General features: G+C 41.3%; 2 protein-coding genes across 2 annotated transcripts; one reads left to right on the forward strand and one right to left on the reverse strand.

Annotated features, from left to right (window-relative positions):
• LOC110437589 lies at positions 853-6,020 on the reverse strand. The gene is made up of 4 exons (XM_021466065.1): positions 5,981-6,020; positions 1,965-2,336; positions 1,570-1,593; positions 853-1,322 (listed from the first exon to the last, which is right to left on the reverse strand). The coding sequence occupies exons 1-4, from the start codon at positions 6,018-6,020 to the stop codon at positions 1,198-1,200; spliced, it is 561 nt and encodes a 186-aa protein (XP_021321740.1). The 3' UTR covers positions 853-1,197.
• On the forward strand, positions 7,624-10,548 carry LOC8064100. Its single transcript, XM_021466066.1, has 3 exons — positions 7,624-7,886; positions 8,199-8,913; positions 10,402-10,548. Exons 1-3 carry the CDS (start codon positions 7,624-7,626, stop codon positions 10,546-10,548), a joined length of 1,125 nt encoding a protein of 374 aa, XP_021321741.1.

The raw sequence follows: 15,620 nt of genomic DNA on the forward strand, positions 1-15,620 counted from the left end.
TATTGATTTGGCTCAGAATTTCTTTTTTATAACCTTGAATGCAAGTTAGAGCACACTAGAAAATATTAAATGCACATCTTAGAGCATCTTCAAGAGACTCTCAAAAAAGACTAGCTAAATTTCCTGATTTAGATCCTCTCTAAAATAGAAACAACAAAAAATTAGTAGTGGTCTTCAGCAGACTCGGTAAAACTAGGACTCTTCATATTCAATTGTGCCACGTCATCGTTTTTTCCGGACCGGCAAACGGCGCGCGGCATTTGTGCGGTGGGCATCGTCTCCCTTCTCGTTAAGTCTTTGCGCCGCCACTTGGAACGCACAGCTTGAGGAAAGGGCATCGTCGCCCAGACATCTGGCCACGTAGGGTTTCGGCAGTTCAGGACGTCCAGCCGGCCGCACGGCTTGAAGGCCATCGCTGGACATCGCAGCATCTGCATTCGGCTGCCCCATCCTGCCTTGAAGGGCATCACGGCCATAGAGGTTTGTCCACGATAGAATTTTGCAATTGGTTGGTAATTATATTTGTTGATTAGATAATAATTTGTCCTTTTGCCCTATAGCCCAAAGCGTGCCTAATGATGGATTCTGAATATGAACTCAGTTATATGAATGATTTGCTTGAGTCCTCGTCTTCGGATGATGACAATGATTTATATATTGCTGCTGCAAACATAGTAGCGAATGACACTATCAATCACCCATGTCATGGTGGTTCCGTAGATGGACATCGCGTATTGAACCGTGATAGGCAGTATGGCCACAACAGACTTTATGAAGACTATTTCTTAGATAATCCTACATATGGGCCGAACTATTTTAGGCGCAGGTTTGTACTTTCCCCCATAGATTGAAATTTATTTCTAAATGTGTCCAAGTGTGCCTAATTAATTTACCTTGTGCCATAGGTTTTGAATGAGACGCCATGTGTTTCTTCGTATAATGAGTGAGGTTGAGAAGCATGATGACTACTTTGTGCAAAAGAGAAATGCAGCCGGTACCTTAGGACTATCTTGTTTGCAGAAGGTGGTTGCCGCATTTCGGATGATAGCTTATGGTGTAGCAGCTAATGCTACAGATGACTATGCACGTATTGGGGAGAGTACTGCTCTAGAAAGTTTGAGAAGGATTGTCAGAGCCGTTGTTCAGGTATTTGGACCTGAGTACATGAGATTACCTAATGAACAAGATACTGCTAGATTACTTGCAATTGGTGAGAGTAGAGGTTTTCCAGGAATACTTGGTTCTATAGATTGCATGCATTGGACTTGGAAAAATTGCCCAGTTGGATGGAAAGGTGTAATATCCCCCTGAATCCATGGCACCTGTGACATTCAAGAAAGAGTTAACTACTACACTACAAGAAAGAGTTCATGCTTGCTATGACAACCAGAATTGATTGATGCATATCCATGCCTCAAGTAACCTCTCAGCCTGTTCTACAAGTGCAGCAAAAATATTCAGTAGCGTGACGAACTGCTGTGAAGGAACCACCAAAGGAACAGAGCAATGCATTGCTCTCTCGAAGTGTAACAGGTGCACAGCAACAAGAATAATATCGAAGAAACTAACCTTGCCCATTGCCTTGCATCGATGCTGCAAAACAAACAATAATATTAATTCCAATGTAAATGTCATCTTAAAACTAGAAAAATGTATCAGTTCAGTCTCAAGCAAATTGCTATTACTGATGATGACAGAGCCAAACACCACCTTGTGAAATTAATACATAAAATCCACAGGATCACTTCTGAGTGCAATTATTCCCAAATAAGAGGACATTCATAATTCAACCCTCCGGTACAAAATATATCAAAATTCATCAGTACAATACAGGACCAAGATATGGACAATGATCATGACAATTCATTTCTAGATTTTCTTTTTATGAACTAAATCAATTTTACTAAGAGGAACACACTGCTTTGAACAAACTGAGAAACCAAATAAAATGAACAAGGCCTCACCAGAAAAATCTTCCTCACTGTCGAACTGGTCTGCACCTGGGAAGGTGAACTGCGATGGTTGCCTCCCGACTGGGAAAGAGAACTGCTGCATCTGGGCACCGAATCCAGTGGGAGGCACCACCCGCCGGCGCAGCAGCCCCATCCCTCCATTTTCCATCCAATCCAAGTTCACGAGCTGCTTGCAACCATCGGAATCTTTTGGCTCCCTTGACCCAGAACTACTGGCGAACTGGGGAATCTGAGAATACCGGGCGCCGTACCCCCCGCGTGTAGCCGCCGGAATTAGAGGACGCGGCGCCGGGACATGAGGACGTCTGAGAGGGACGGGGACGGGGACGGGGAACCGATGAGATGAGATGAGCCCCAGGATGCCTGCGAGAGCTGAGGGGTGGGGGAGGTGTCCTTGGAGCAAGGCGCGGTGGGAGGCAACCCGTGCTCTGCCGGCGAAAGTCAATGGAAGGTCACGTGGGACGGGTCTATTTTCGTGGGAAATTGCAGGAAAACGCGCGGGAAGGAAGCCTCGAGCGCGCCAACCACCCGGATGTCGAGCGATGCAGGCTGCCAACAATAGGGAGCGGAGGGGAAGGGTTGCAGAGCTAGCCATTTTGGAAAACCAGATAGAGAGCCTGTTGGAGGCCTTTTTTCTTTCATAATGGCTAAATTTAGCTTTGCAAGATCATTTAGAGAGTCTCTTGGAGATGCTCTTATTAGAGTAACTTATAATATTTTCAAATGATAATTTAATTAGAACTATAAGATTAAAGTTTAAAATTAAGCACAATTCAACCCCTCTCCCCCTCTTGAATCCATGTTTATGGGACCTTCCAACCTACCTATTGAAATCAGCGCACCTCCATAGCCTTCTGCTTATGGAAATCCCTATTTCCACAAAGCGATGTCGCATGTGGAAATGCCTTCATTTTTATAGGTGGTCATCCCAGACTAATTACTTCTGAAAATCTATTTAATAAGTAGGAAGTAGCCTAATATGGAAATCCCTATTTCCATAAATATGGAAATGCCTTCATTTTTATAGGTTGCCATCCCAGACTAATTACTTCTGAAAATCTATTTAATAAGTAGGAAGTTGCCTAATACCACTGCTATGGAAATGGAAAATTTCTTCCTCCAAAGAGCAGCGATGAATTGCTATAACATTGAGTGAAGATTTTAATATCCAATTCATCGACGAAGTTATCTCTAAGTGATGAGGATATAACTGCTATGGATGCACATGACACTCCTCAAAAAGGCTATGGCTGGCCTATTACTAGAGCATGAGCAAGGCAAGTAAATATCTCGGTAAGCTCGTCCCCGAGTAATTTTTTTTTAAGATTTTGATAAAAGATTGCTACCTAATAATGTTATAATCCTTAGCAACATTAGAGAGAATCAAGAAGCCCACTTCATTTGTTTGTCAGGCTCTCAGTGATGAGCTGGCATCATGGCTTCATGAGAAGCCAACCATGTCAACAACATAAGGAAGTAATCGACAAAGAAGTTATCTTCTTAGTGTTCTTAAAAAGTTACTAACTGTTTGGATTTATATTTTAGGAAGTAATAATCTTTTATACCATTTTATAGAGCATTCATCTAGCTCAACACTGGGCTTATATTTTGGTGCTTGAAGCAAAATGTGCAACGGTTGTGAGCAAGTTCCAGATTTCCAATATAAGAAATCCTTGGATAGATCATTGGTAAGACCTTTAATCCGAAAGGCTATAGAGGAGACACCTTCAAAATTTTAAGATCAAGAAAATTTACAGGAGTAAGACAACTTGGCCGATGAACTAGTGCATTTAAGTAAGAGTCATACCTTTCCCTTTTCTTTTTCAGGAGTGCACGCATTTGCAATGGCAATACTAAAATTTTTATAATGATTTATACATAACATAAAAAAGAGTACAACCATACATTTGAACATTTTGTATAAAAATTACAGAACAGTATCTATCATACAACCATAAACACTTGTATGTCACATGTGCGACGATTGCTAACAATAATAAAACATAGGGAGGATAATGGTTCTACTACCTACCTTATTTATATATATCAATACAAAAGTCCAAATAGACTTTATATTATGGACTACAAACCAGATGTCGGTTTGGTTCATGTCCGAACTTACCATGTCTAACTTTTTATAAATTGTGGCAGCCACAGAAAGTGTGGTGACTAAAAACGAAGCTTTTTGTGGCAAAGTTCGACAAGAAAATGAGTCTATGACATGTGGGGCATGGGGTATTAAGAAAGTGTGACATGCCATAGTAATAACAGTGACCCAAACACACATATAAAAATCAGTGGCATGAGGACCGCATGTAGTGTGGGTGGCAAGAGCCAGTGGCTAGCTTCTTGCCTGCCAGCGTTTGAGTCTTGGACTCGGCATTGGTGTCTCACCTGGGATTTTCCTCCTAAATTTTTGTGCAGGCATCCTTAGGCATTTCTAGACCACAAGGGGAGGTGATGCACCCATCTCTAGCGAAGCTTATGTCTTCATGAATGTCTTATAGACGTGTGTTGTGGGTAGTATATGTTCTGGATCTAGTGTACATCCTAGTGGTGTGTTGTGTATATGGTGTGTGTTTGGTTGTACATTCAGATACTACAACATGTACTACAAGATCTAAGAAATAAAAAAGGAAACGATAGACACCTAAATTGTGGCATGACAAGTTATGGTCATGAAAACAGGCCCTCAATGCCAAAGTTGTAAAAATAAAGCTTTACTATTTGTAAATTTGTTATTTAAAAAATCTCGCAGAAAAGGTTGCAAGAATAAAAGAAAGAAAAATAGGAGATAAGAGCATCTCCAGAAACACCCTATAGCAGACCCCCTCCCCTGCCCTCAATTAGGGTAGTGGGGGCAAAATACCAGCTCCAGTAGACCTCCTATTACACCTCCAGATTTGTTGGCTTCTGTAAGTGCATCTAGCCCTTTAGTGGGTTTTGGTGAATTGAATGACAACACAATTAAAGGTCTAACAAGTTTGCTAAGTGTATCAAAGGTTCAACAAGAAAGCAAACTTGATGGTATTTCACACAAGTTCAAAGAAGACCAAAGTTGTGTGTTGGTGTAAACTGAAGCTTGATTAATGTCAACGCTCATATCAAGAAGATATTCAATCAAGAATCACAATATTGAAGAAACAGTTTTTCAATGGATGCTTAACATGATGTGACTTGAGTATGGCTTGATAGAGTGAAGATAGCAAGGAAAAGGCTTCGAGGGACTAAGCGAAGGTGAAGGTCAAGCAATGGCTTGTAGACCGAGGTACCATGGCTAAGGTGAAGAAGAGAGTACTTGCATTGAGTTGAGGTACTAATTAAGCTATGAGGAGTCATATTGTGTTGAGGATCAAAATCTTTAATGGAAGTGACTTGAAGTCATGGATTGAACTCATATATGTTGAAATGATTCAAGTCACATGCTCAAGCTATATTTACTCAAAGAGAGAAGACAAAGTTAATTGCATCCTTGATGAAGTGATATTGAGAAGAAGTGGCATATGAAGACATTGAAGACTCAAAGTGGTTAAAATGGTTATATACTTTTGACCTTAAGTTTAGGATTTGCCGCACTATAAAGAGGGATGCAAATTAAGTTGGTAAGATGAGGATAGAGGTGCTCAAGTCAATTTACTTAATGCGCATGAGAGACACACTTGCACGCACGAACATCTAGGAAATTTCTTCTCTGCCAGGGTGACCCGGTAGTACCAACCCTCAGGGCCGGTGGTATCGGCAGTGCCAGCCCTTTCTCTTGAGTTTTGCGAGAAAATGAACTACCGGTAGTACCGGGCTCGGGCCGGTGCTACCGGCCAGCACCAGTAGTACCGGTGTGAAACGCCGATAGTACCGACAGGCCAAATCTGCGCTGACTTTGGTTGCAGAGATTTGAACTGCCGGTGGTACCGGCCTTCCACCGGTGGTACCGGCAATGGTCGGTAGTATCGACAAAAGCCCGGTGGTATCGGTAGGCTTATTTCTCACAAATCATAGAGACTTCTTACCGTTAGATCTGAGGTAGTCGGTGGTATCGGTGGTTGCCATGGTAGTACCGGCAGTTGTTCTGAACACATGTATAAATATCTTTCCCCTCATTCTAACCATTGGCTCACTCTCTCACTCTCGACCAAACCTTCAGCCAAGGCACCTCTCTAGCTCCCAAAAGCTCCTCTCTTGTATCCCCTTTGCTCCTAACTTCAAATCTTGCAAGGGATTGAGTGAGAGAAGGATTCTTGGTGAGAGAAACATCAAAGCAAAGCTTGAGCACTTGATTTCTTCGTCAAGCCGGTTGGATTTGTGTTTGTTACTCTTGGAGCAAGGCTCCTAGCCGGCTAGGCATTGCCCGTAGAGCTTCCTACTCATGTGGTAGCCTCGGGAGGTTTGTAATCACTCAAATCATCTAGTGAAATCACCCCTCATCTCAAGGGATTGCTCTCTTGACTTGAGAACGAGGATAGGGTTGAAAGAGACCCGAAAAGCCTGTGTGGCTTCCTCAACAACGTGGACATAGGCAAGCCTTGGTGGCGAGCTGAACCACGGGATAAATATCTTATCTTGCAGTGGAGGTAGCATCGACTACCCTTGTTCTTGTGTTCTTTGTGTTCTTCCTATCTACCCCCGTTCATAGGTGAACAAGGATCGATCTACGTTTTGGAGAAGAACCAAGCCAAGGGAACTTCAACATCACCCTCTACTACATCTAGGAGAGTGTGGTAACTCTCAGATCTGGAATCAAAACTCAAAATACTTTGATTTTGTAGCTCTCTTAGGGCGTCGGTAGTACCAACAGTTGCGTCGGTAGTACTGGCTGTCTTACACCAGTAGTACCAGCCCAAACTGTCGGTGGTACCAACAGGCATTTAACTTCCGCAACTTGAGTTTTGAGTTTCAGATTTTTTAGATACGCCTATTCACCCCCCTCTAGGCGACATCAAGGTCCTTACAAGTGGTATCAGAGCTAGGCTCTCAACTTCGTGCTTAACCGCCTTGAGAGACGATGTCGACAAGTGAGGAGGTATCTCTAGAACTTCTACTTTTAGATGGTTCAAATTATGCATCTTGGTCCGCTAGTGTGCTCCATGTTTTTAGGGCCATGGGTCCTCATATCGAGCGGATTGTAGATGTGAGCATTTCACCTCCTAGTGATGATTTGGACTATCTATCTAGAGAGGAAGTGAAATGCTTACAACACAATGCTCAAGCTACTAATATCTTATTTAGTGCTTTGAGTGAAGATGTTTTTGATACCGTCATATTTGGAGATGGTGAACCACTTATGGATGCTCATCTTATTTGGACTACACTCAAAGAAAGATATGACAAGTCCATATATGATGAGAAGTATCCCTCATTGGAAGAACCACTTGAGGAGTGCTCAACTTCACCAACAAGTGACAAGCCTCAAGTGATTTCGTCAAATGGTCAAAGTGTTCATGTCACATCCACTTCCTCATCAACATATGACTCATCGGAAAGTGATGAAATGGTTGGTGAGAACAATGTTTTTACATGTGGTACTTCTACTTCCTCTTGTTTTTGTGAGACTAACATTTTGAAGGAAGAAGAAGATTGTGATCGATGGAGGACAAATGATGAATCCACCTCACCGAGAAGCTCAACTCTCTATGCCACTTCTCATGTGGGTCTCATGGCTAAGAAAGAGAAGAATGTGGCAAGTGAGAGTGAGAGTGAGAGTGAAGATGAAAGTGATGATGATGAGATCGATCAACATCTTGCACGCCTAAGCAAGAAAGACAAGATGATGGTGCTCAAGCTCATAGAGAAAATTGAAGATCAAGAAGAAAAACTCCATGAGCAAGATGAGTTTGTCATCAAAAAGATCAAATGCTTGGAGAAGTTGACCAAAGAGCATGAAAAGCTTAAGTGCTCCCATGCTAGTTTGGTCAAAAGGTATGAAAACTTGTCAATTGAGCAAACTTGTACTATTAACTCTCTATCTTGTGTTTCTCAATTAGAAGATGAGAATGATATGCTCAAGGACAAAGTGGAGAGTCTCACTAGCAAGAATGAGACTTTGCAAGAAAGTCATGATGAGCTCTTGTGCTCTCATGAGAAGCTTGTTGATTCTCATCTCATGCTAGAAATAGCTCATGAGGTTGTGATAACATCGGTAAAATCATATCAACCTCACACTCACAAGTGCACATGCACACAAGTTCCATATATTTTATCATGTGTTAACAATTGTTGCTCTCAAGCAAGTCAACCTTCCATTGAGCATGTACTTGTAGAAACTTGTGATGACTCCATTACAATAGAAAATGAAGAGCTCAAGGAAGAGGTTGAGAGGCTAAGAAGGGATTTGATTCAATGGGAAGGCAAGTGCAATGCTCAACCTTCTCAAGATAACCATGAAGACATGGTGAAGAAGCTTGAGAAGGGATCAACTAATGCATGCGTCAAGCTCCATCTACAAGGCCACAAGTCAAACAATGGCAAAGTCAAGGGACAAGCTAGAAGTGTGCAGTTTGTCCAACATGTAGCAATTGTGCTCAAGGCTATGAGGGTTCAAGAATGTGGTAGTGTTGCATCCCAGTGCGGTGGTGTTGCACCTAGACAGAACAGGAAAGTTCCCAAGGTCATAAAGGTGCAATGTCAACCAAAGAAGACTATCACTTGCTTCAAGTGCAAGAAAGAGAGTCACCATGTCAGAGATTGCGCTCTAAAGAAAGAAGAGAAGGGCATGAGCAAGATCCAAGAGAAGAACAAAATGGCTCATGTCAAGTGCTCCAACATGGGACACAATGTCTCTATGTGTTCCAGCAAGGCTGGTGACCAAGCAACACTTCCAAACATGAAGATAAGAAGAAGCAAGAGGAAGTGTTATGGATGTAATAAGAAGGGTCATGAAATTGCATCATGCCCCTACATGAAGGATGAAGGCTTGGCATCATCAAGTAAGAGGCTTGTCAACAAGGTAGCAAACAAGAAGCAAGATAAGAATATGTCTTGCAAGAACAAACACCGCACTTGCTACACTTGTCGAGGAAAGGGACATCTAAGTATGGATTGTCCCATGGGTAACACTCACAAGCCCAACTCATCAATTGATTCAAATATGCTTAGGAGGCCCAAAAATGACACTTGTGCTAGAAAGGTGATTGGTTCACCAAGTGCTAGCACAAAGGCCATTTGGGTGCCTAAGTCTCTTGTGACTAACCATGATGGACCCAACATAGCTTGGGTACCAAATTGTGCTTGATGAGTGTTGTAGGTACTTAAAGGTGATATGATGCTTCGGGGTGCTTGAGCAAGTTAACTGAAAATATTCACTCAAGCTATCAACCAATTCATATTGTTTCTTCTTATATGGTTGACCCGAAGATAAATTAATGAAATTATTTCAAACTTCATATTCACCTTGGTAACTAGCACCTAACCATTGCTAGCTAGCCATTTGACTTGTGTAGTCTCTGATAGTTCACAAGTATGTGTGTATTTGTGAATTATCAAGAGTGGCTAGAGTATTTCAAGTTAAATGAATCATTTGCCATATGATGCTTTTAATGGATCTCTAGTAGAGCAAGATCTTGTTTATGCTGTAGGTAACGAGGAATCATCTTATGAGGTAATCAAGAAAATTGCCACTGGTGATTTGAGACCAAAGAAGTCCAAGTAACAGTGATAAGGATATCCTCAAGCTGCTGCTGCATCTAATTCCGCTGACACCTTAGAGCAGTTGTGCCGCCCCTATATAGATAGCAGCAGGTGACATCAGTCCAAGACATGGATGAAGCCTACAACATGATGATAAACAAGGTCAAGATGAAGAGACCATCTCATCCATTATATCTCAAGAAGGGTGAAAATTTATGAGAAGAGGTTGTGCTTGGCTTAATTGAATAAAATCAAGTTTGAGGTTGAATTGGATGAGCTATATTAGAAGAATTCACAAGATGACAAGTACTGATAAGAGGACTGAATGGAAATTGCATCTTGAGAGTATTCTCAACCAAATCCACCTCAAGATTGGACAAGAAGCAAAAAAGAATTGTGAAATATTAAATCTGTCCAGAAATTTGAAAATCTAAATTGGCTACCTTTAAGCATGGATTTGGAAGTCCAAACACTGATGAATTGACCTGAAACATTATGAGCATGACACACATATCTGATACTTGTTTCTGTACAGTTTACATGAAGATTGGTTAAGAAGAAAATCAGTTTTGAGTTGAATTCTGTCAGCTTCAGCATTGCAGATTCAGACCATAGCAGTTTTGGTAGAAAATTATTTTGACTGATCCAATGGAGTCCAAATGAGATGAAATTTATACAGAAGTTAGAGGACTCATAGATGAAGACCTCTACCAAATTTCATGCATATTGGGCTAGTGGTCTGAGAGATATGAATTCTTCTCTGAGGATGACAGAATCTGAAAACTGACTATTTGGAATTGGATTGCAGTGTAACAACAAGATTCAGTTGGCTCTCAAGTTGGTCATGAAAGATTTATTAAAAATGAGCAGCATCAGTTTGGATAAAGGAGTTTCATTGGAAGAAGAGAACTCATACAAGGATCCAAACAAGTTGCAATCAGATTACAAGCAGTAGCAAATAATCGCAATTAGTTGTTAGAAGAATTCAAATGCAGTCTGTCAGAAACAGCAGCTAAGATCAGTTGAAACTTGATGAAACTAGTTGGCTTCAGCAGTGACAAGTAGCAAAAATGAGTTACAATCAGATGGTACTAGCTGAAATCAATTGGAAGCAACTGAAACTAGCTGAAACTAATTAAATTACAGCAGCCTGAAGGAGTTTGAAACCAGTTGGAATGCAGTTCCCACACAATGGAAAAAGGAAGATGGATGATTCCAATGGATTCTCTTAGTGCTTCACAACTATTCTAGGATCTTGGTTTTTATAAACCAAGTGCTCCCAGTTTAATGTTGAATGCCCCAATCCTTTAGTGGAACTGGATTTGAATGAGTTGGAGAAAAGAATTAAAAAATGGGCTTTCTTTGCTATTTCTTCTCTCTAGAGCTCATCAAGTGTTCATGAACCATTCCATTGATCACCCAGGATCTTGTCAACAAAGAGTGGTAACTCCTAGTTCACAATTTGCAAATTTCATGAATTTTACCTTTTGCTCTTTGTGGGTTGCCTTAGGTAAAGAAAGAACTAGGAACACAATTTGTATCTTGGATGATCATTAGAGCTCTAAGTCATCACATGTCATCAATTGAGAAATATATGGCCATCCAAATCATTGGATTCTCACTTATGATGGTCATATAAATAAAAATCTATGTGGCGATCTATCTACCTTGGTGGTGGTATGTTTCCATGGCAAAATTTCAATTGTTGGAAATTTATGATGCCTTGACCAAGATATAGGATGAACTCCTCTTGACTCTTAAACCGATTCAAATGCACTTTACAAGTAATTCAAGTACTTGCTGCATATATTAAGGGGGAGCCCATTCTGTGTCCTGTGTCTTTGAGACTAACCTTTTCTTCTAGTGAATTTGTGTAGTCTCTTGGTGAGAATAAGTTTCTCATGGGTATGCTACATTAACTCAATCCAATTGGGTAAAGATATCTCTCACATTTACTTGGATTGCAATTTTATCTCTTAAGTAGCTACTCTCCATAATGTAGCTTAAATTCCCTTATTTGGACTTAATTGACCAAAAGTGCATATGTTCTTGCCTTCCACATATATATGTATGCACTATCAAAAAGAGGAAATTTAGTCTATGTTATGAGGTTTTGCAATTAGTGACTTACATGCCTTTCACATACAAAAGGTCACTAGTTGTGAAACTCCAGCTTGTGCAATTTGATGCTATCTCTTGTCTTGTGAGCATTACCTAGGTGACAATATGAGATACAAGCATCCATGCCAATTGACATCAACTTTTGAAGATTCCTTCAATTAGTGTCAAAATTGTGAAGATCATATTTCAATTGGTATTGGTGGATAATCTTTCGATCTGGCGTATCAAGAAATATGTCTTCAATTGGTATCTCAAAATAACAACAAGAGCTGGCAATGGACTGTCAACTCAAATCAAGCACAAGTTTCTGATATCTCCTATGATCAAGAGAGATGGGCATAAATGAAGTCTTTTTGCATTTTGCCAAGCCCATCAAAGCACTAAATTCATAATATCATGATCATAGTGGAGGTTATGAGGTTTAGAACAAAGGTATATTACTCCATGAACTCTTGTATTACCTTTGTGCATCTAGGCCCCTACATGCTAGTGTGTGCATGTGTATGCAATATTTGAGCCACACCATGAGTTTGTTGTTATGGTGACGATTAGAGAATGATTTAGATATTTGGTTGATACCTCTATGGTGATAAAGTGAGTTTGTCTCATGTTAGAACTATCATCTAAGTGAGGTATGAGCTAAATATACTAACTTCTCAAGAATCTTGACTTAAAGTGTTGCATACTTTGTTTGGTAGAAAACTCAGGAGAGAAATCCTATATGCTGAATTTTTACCTACCTCTTGCCCTCACTTGTCTGCCATTATTTCTTCCTCTGGGTGGATAGATCCTTTTTGGAGATTAATGCCAAAGGGGGAGAAATATTGGGGGAGAGTGTAAGGGAGGAGAGATCGATATGCGGATTTAAAGGGGTAAAAGAGAGGCATATAAGATTTTTCAATTTTTGTGTGGAGTGTGCAAAGTTAGTTTAAATTGATGCTCTTGATAAGGAATATTTATGCTAGTGTGTGATATTCATGCCTTGAATGATGTATTGTTTTTTGTTTTCTCTGAAGTGCATGAACTATCATGAGCATCACGTTTATCATGATGACACCTTGCACCCCACGGATGCTAAGATATAGAAGAGTTTCCACACCTTTTCTTAAATATGTGCATTTGGCATATGAGGCCAAAAAATTGAATTCCATTCAACGCACGCATTTAGGGGGAGCTCACCATATTAGATGATTCAAAATCTTATTATTTATTAATCTCTTGTAAGCTCTAATTGTGTTGTCATCAGTCACCAAAAAGGGGGAGATTGTAAGTGCATCTAGCCCTTTAGTGGGTTTTGGTGAATTGAATGACAACACAATTAAAGGTCTAACAAGTTTGCTAAGTGTATCAAAGGTTCAACAAGAAAGCAAACTTGATGGTATTTCACACAAGTTCAAAGAAGACCAAAGTTGTGTGTTGGTGTAAACTGAAGCTTGATTAATGTCAACGCTCATATCAAGAAGATATTCAATCAAGAATCACAATATTGAAGAAACAGTTTTTCAATGGATGCTTAACATGATGTGACTTGAGTATGGCTTGATAGAGTGAAGATAGCAAGGAAAAGGCTTCGAGGGACTAAGCGAAGGTGAAGGTCAAGCAATGGCTTGTAGACCGAGGTACCATGGCTAAGGTGAAGAAGAGAGTACTTGCATTGAGTTGAGGTACTAATTAAGCTATGAGGAGTCATATTGTGTTGAGGATCAAAATCTTTAATGGAAGTGACTTGAAGTCATGGATTGAACTCATATATGTTGAAATGATTCAAGTCACATGCTCAAGCTATATTTACTCAAAGAGAGAAGACAAAGTTAATTGCATCCTTGATGAAGTGATATTGAGAAGAAGTGGCATATGAAGACATTGAAGACTCAAAGTGGTTAAAATGGTTATATACTTTTGACCTTGAGTTTAGGATTTGCCGCACTATAAAGAGGGATGCAAATTAAGTTGGTAACATGAGGATAGGGGTGCTCAAGTCAATTTACTTAATGCGCATGAGAGACACACTTGCACGCACGAACATCTAGGAAATTTCTTCTCTGCCAGGGTGACCCGGTAGTACCAACCCTCAGGGCCGGTGGTACCGGCAGTGCCAGCCCTTTCTCCTGAGTTTTGCGAGAAAATGAACTACCGGTAGTACCTGGCTCGGGCCGGTGGTACCGGCCAGCACCAGTAGTACCGGTGTGAAACGCCGGTAGTACCGACAGGCCAAATCTGCGCTGACTTTGGTTGCGGAGATTTGAACTGCCGGTGGTACCGGCCTTCCACCGGTGGTACCGGCAATGGTTGGTAGTATCGACAAAAGCCCGGTGGTACCGGTAGGCTTATTTCTCACAAATCATAGAGACTTCTTACCGTTAGATCTGAGGTAGCCGGTGGTACCGGTGGTTGCCCCGGTAGTACCGGCAGTTGTTCTGAACACATGTATAAATAGCTTTCCCCTCATTCTAACCATTGGATCACTCTCTCACTCTCGACCAAACCTTCAGCCAAGGCACCTCTCTAGCTCCCAAAAGCTCCTCTCTTGTATCCCCTTTGCTCCTAACTTCAAATCTTGCAAGGGATTGAGTGAGAGAAGGATTCTTGGTGAGAGAAACATCAAAGCAAAGCTTGAGCACTTGATTTCTTCGTCAAGCCGGTTGGATTTGTGTTTGTTACTCTTGGAGCAAGGCTCCTAGCCGGCTAGGCATTGCCCGTAGAGCTTCCTACTCATGTGGTAGCCTCGGGAGGTTTGTAATCACTCAAATCATCTAGTGAAATCACCCCTCATCTCAAGGGATTGCTCTCTTGACTTGAGAACGAGGATATGGTTGAAAGAGACCCGAAAAGCCTGTGTGGCTTCCTCAACAACGTGGACATAGGCAAGCCTTGGTGGCGAGCTGAACCACGGGATAAATATCTTATCTTGCTGTGGAGGTAGCATCGACTACCCTTGTTCTTAAGTTCTTTGTGTTCTTCCTATCTACCCCCGTTCATAGGTGAACAAGGGTCGATCTACGTTTTGGAGAAGAACCAAGCCAAGGGAACTTCAACATCACCCTCTACTACATCTAGGAGAGTGTGGTAACTCTCAGATCTGGAATCAAAACTCAAAATACTTTGATTTTGTAGCTTCTCTTAGGGCGTAGGTAGTACCAATAGTTGCGTCGGTAGTACTGGCTGTCTTACACTAGTAGTACCGGCCTAAACTGTCGGTGGTACCGACAGGCATTTAACTTCCGCAACTTGACTTTTGAGTTTCAGGTTTTTTAGATACGCCTATTCACCCCCCTCTAGGCGACATCAAGGTGCTTACAGCTTCATATTTTTCTCTCTTACTACTTATTCTTGTTGTCCCTACTATGAACTACCCAATTTTTTTCTCATGCATCTTGTCACTACTGACTCCCCTCAACGCCTTCCTTCACCCGCCTTTCCTCCCCCTACGTGACGCTTGTACCCGGTGCGACGGTCGTCCCTACCGTTGTAGTTGGTATTTTTTTTTGTGATTCAGGGACTTCATTTATTCATTAAGGATTGACAGGATTACATTCTTCAGTCACTAGATGATCGATGCACGTTGGGGTTATATGCCACTCCCCCAACCTGACCTCTGAGACTTGCTTTGCCAACACATGAGCAACCCGATTACAAGATCGAGGCGCAAACAACAAAGAGAATTCAAGAAAACCTAAACTAAGTTCTGTTATGTCTCTGATAATTGGCATAATATAAGAACGCTGGTTGCTCCCAAGCGCTGATAACTTGATGAGCTCCTGACAGTCTGTCTCAACTGGCAGCCTCTCCACTCCTTTTTCTTTAGCAAACTGAATACCATCCCTGCATGTGATAGCTTCCATCATTAGAGCGTTGAGCCCGTGCGGGTACCAACAGGTGATGGGTCGAGATGGCGGACTAGAGGGG

Source organism: Sorghum bicolor, chromosome 8 (assembly GCF_000003195.3).
Source record: "Sorghum bicolor cultivar BTx623 chromosome 8, Sorghum_bicolor_NCBIv3, whole genome shotgun sequence".
Taxonomy (NCBI): domain Eukaryota; kingdom Viridiplantae; phylum Streptophyta; class Magnoliopsida; order Poales; family Poaceae; genus Sorghum; species Sorghum bicolor.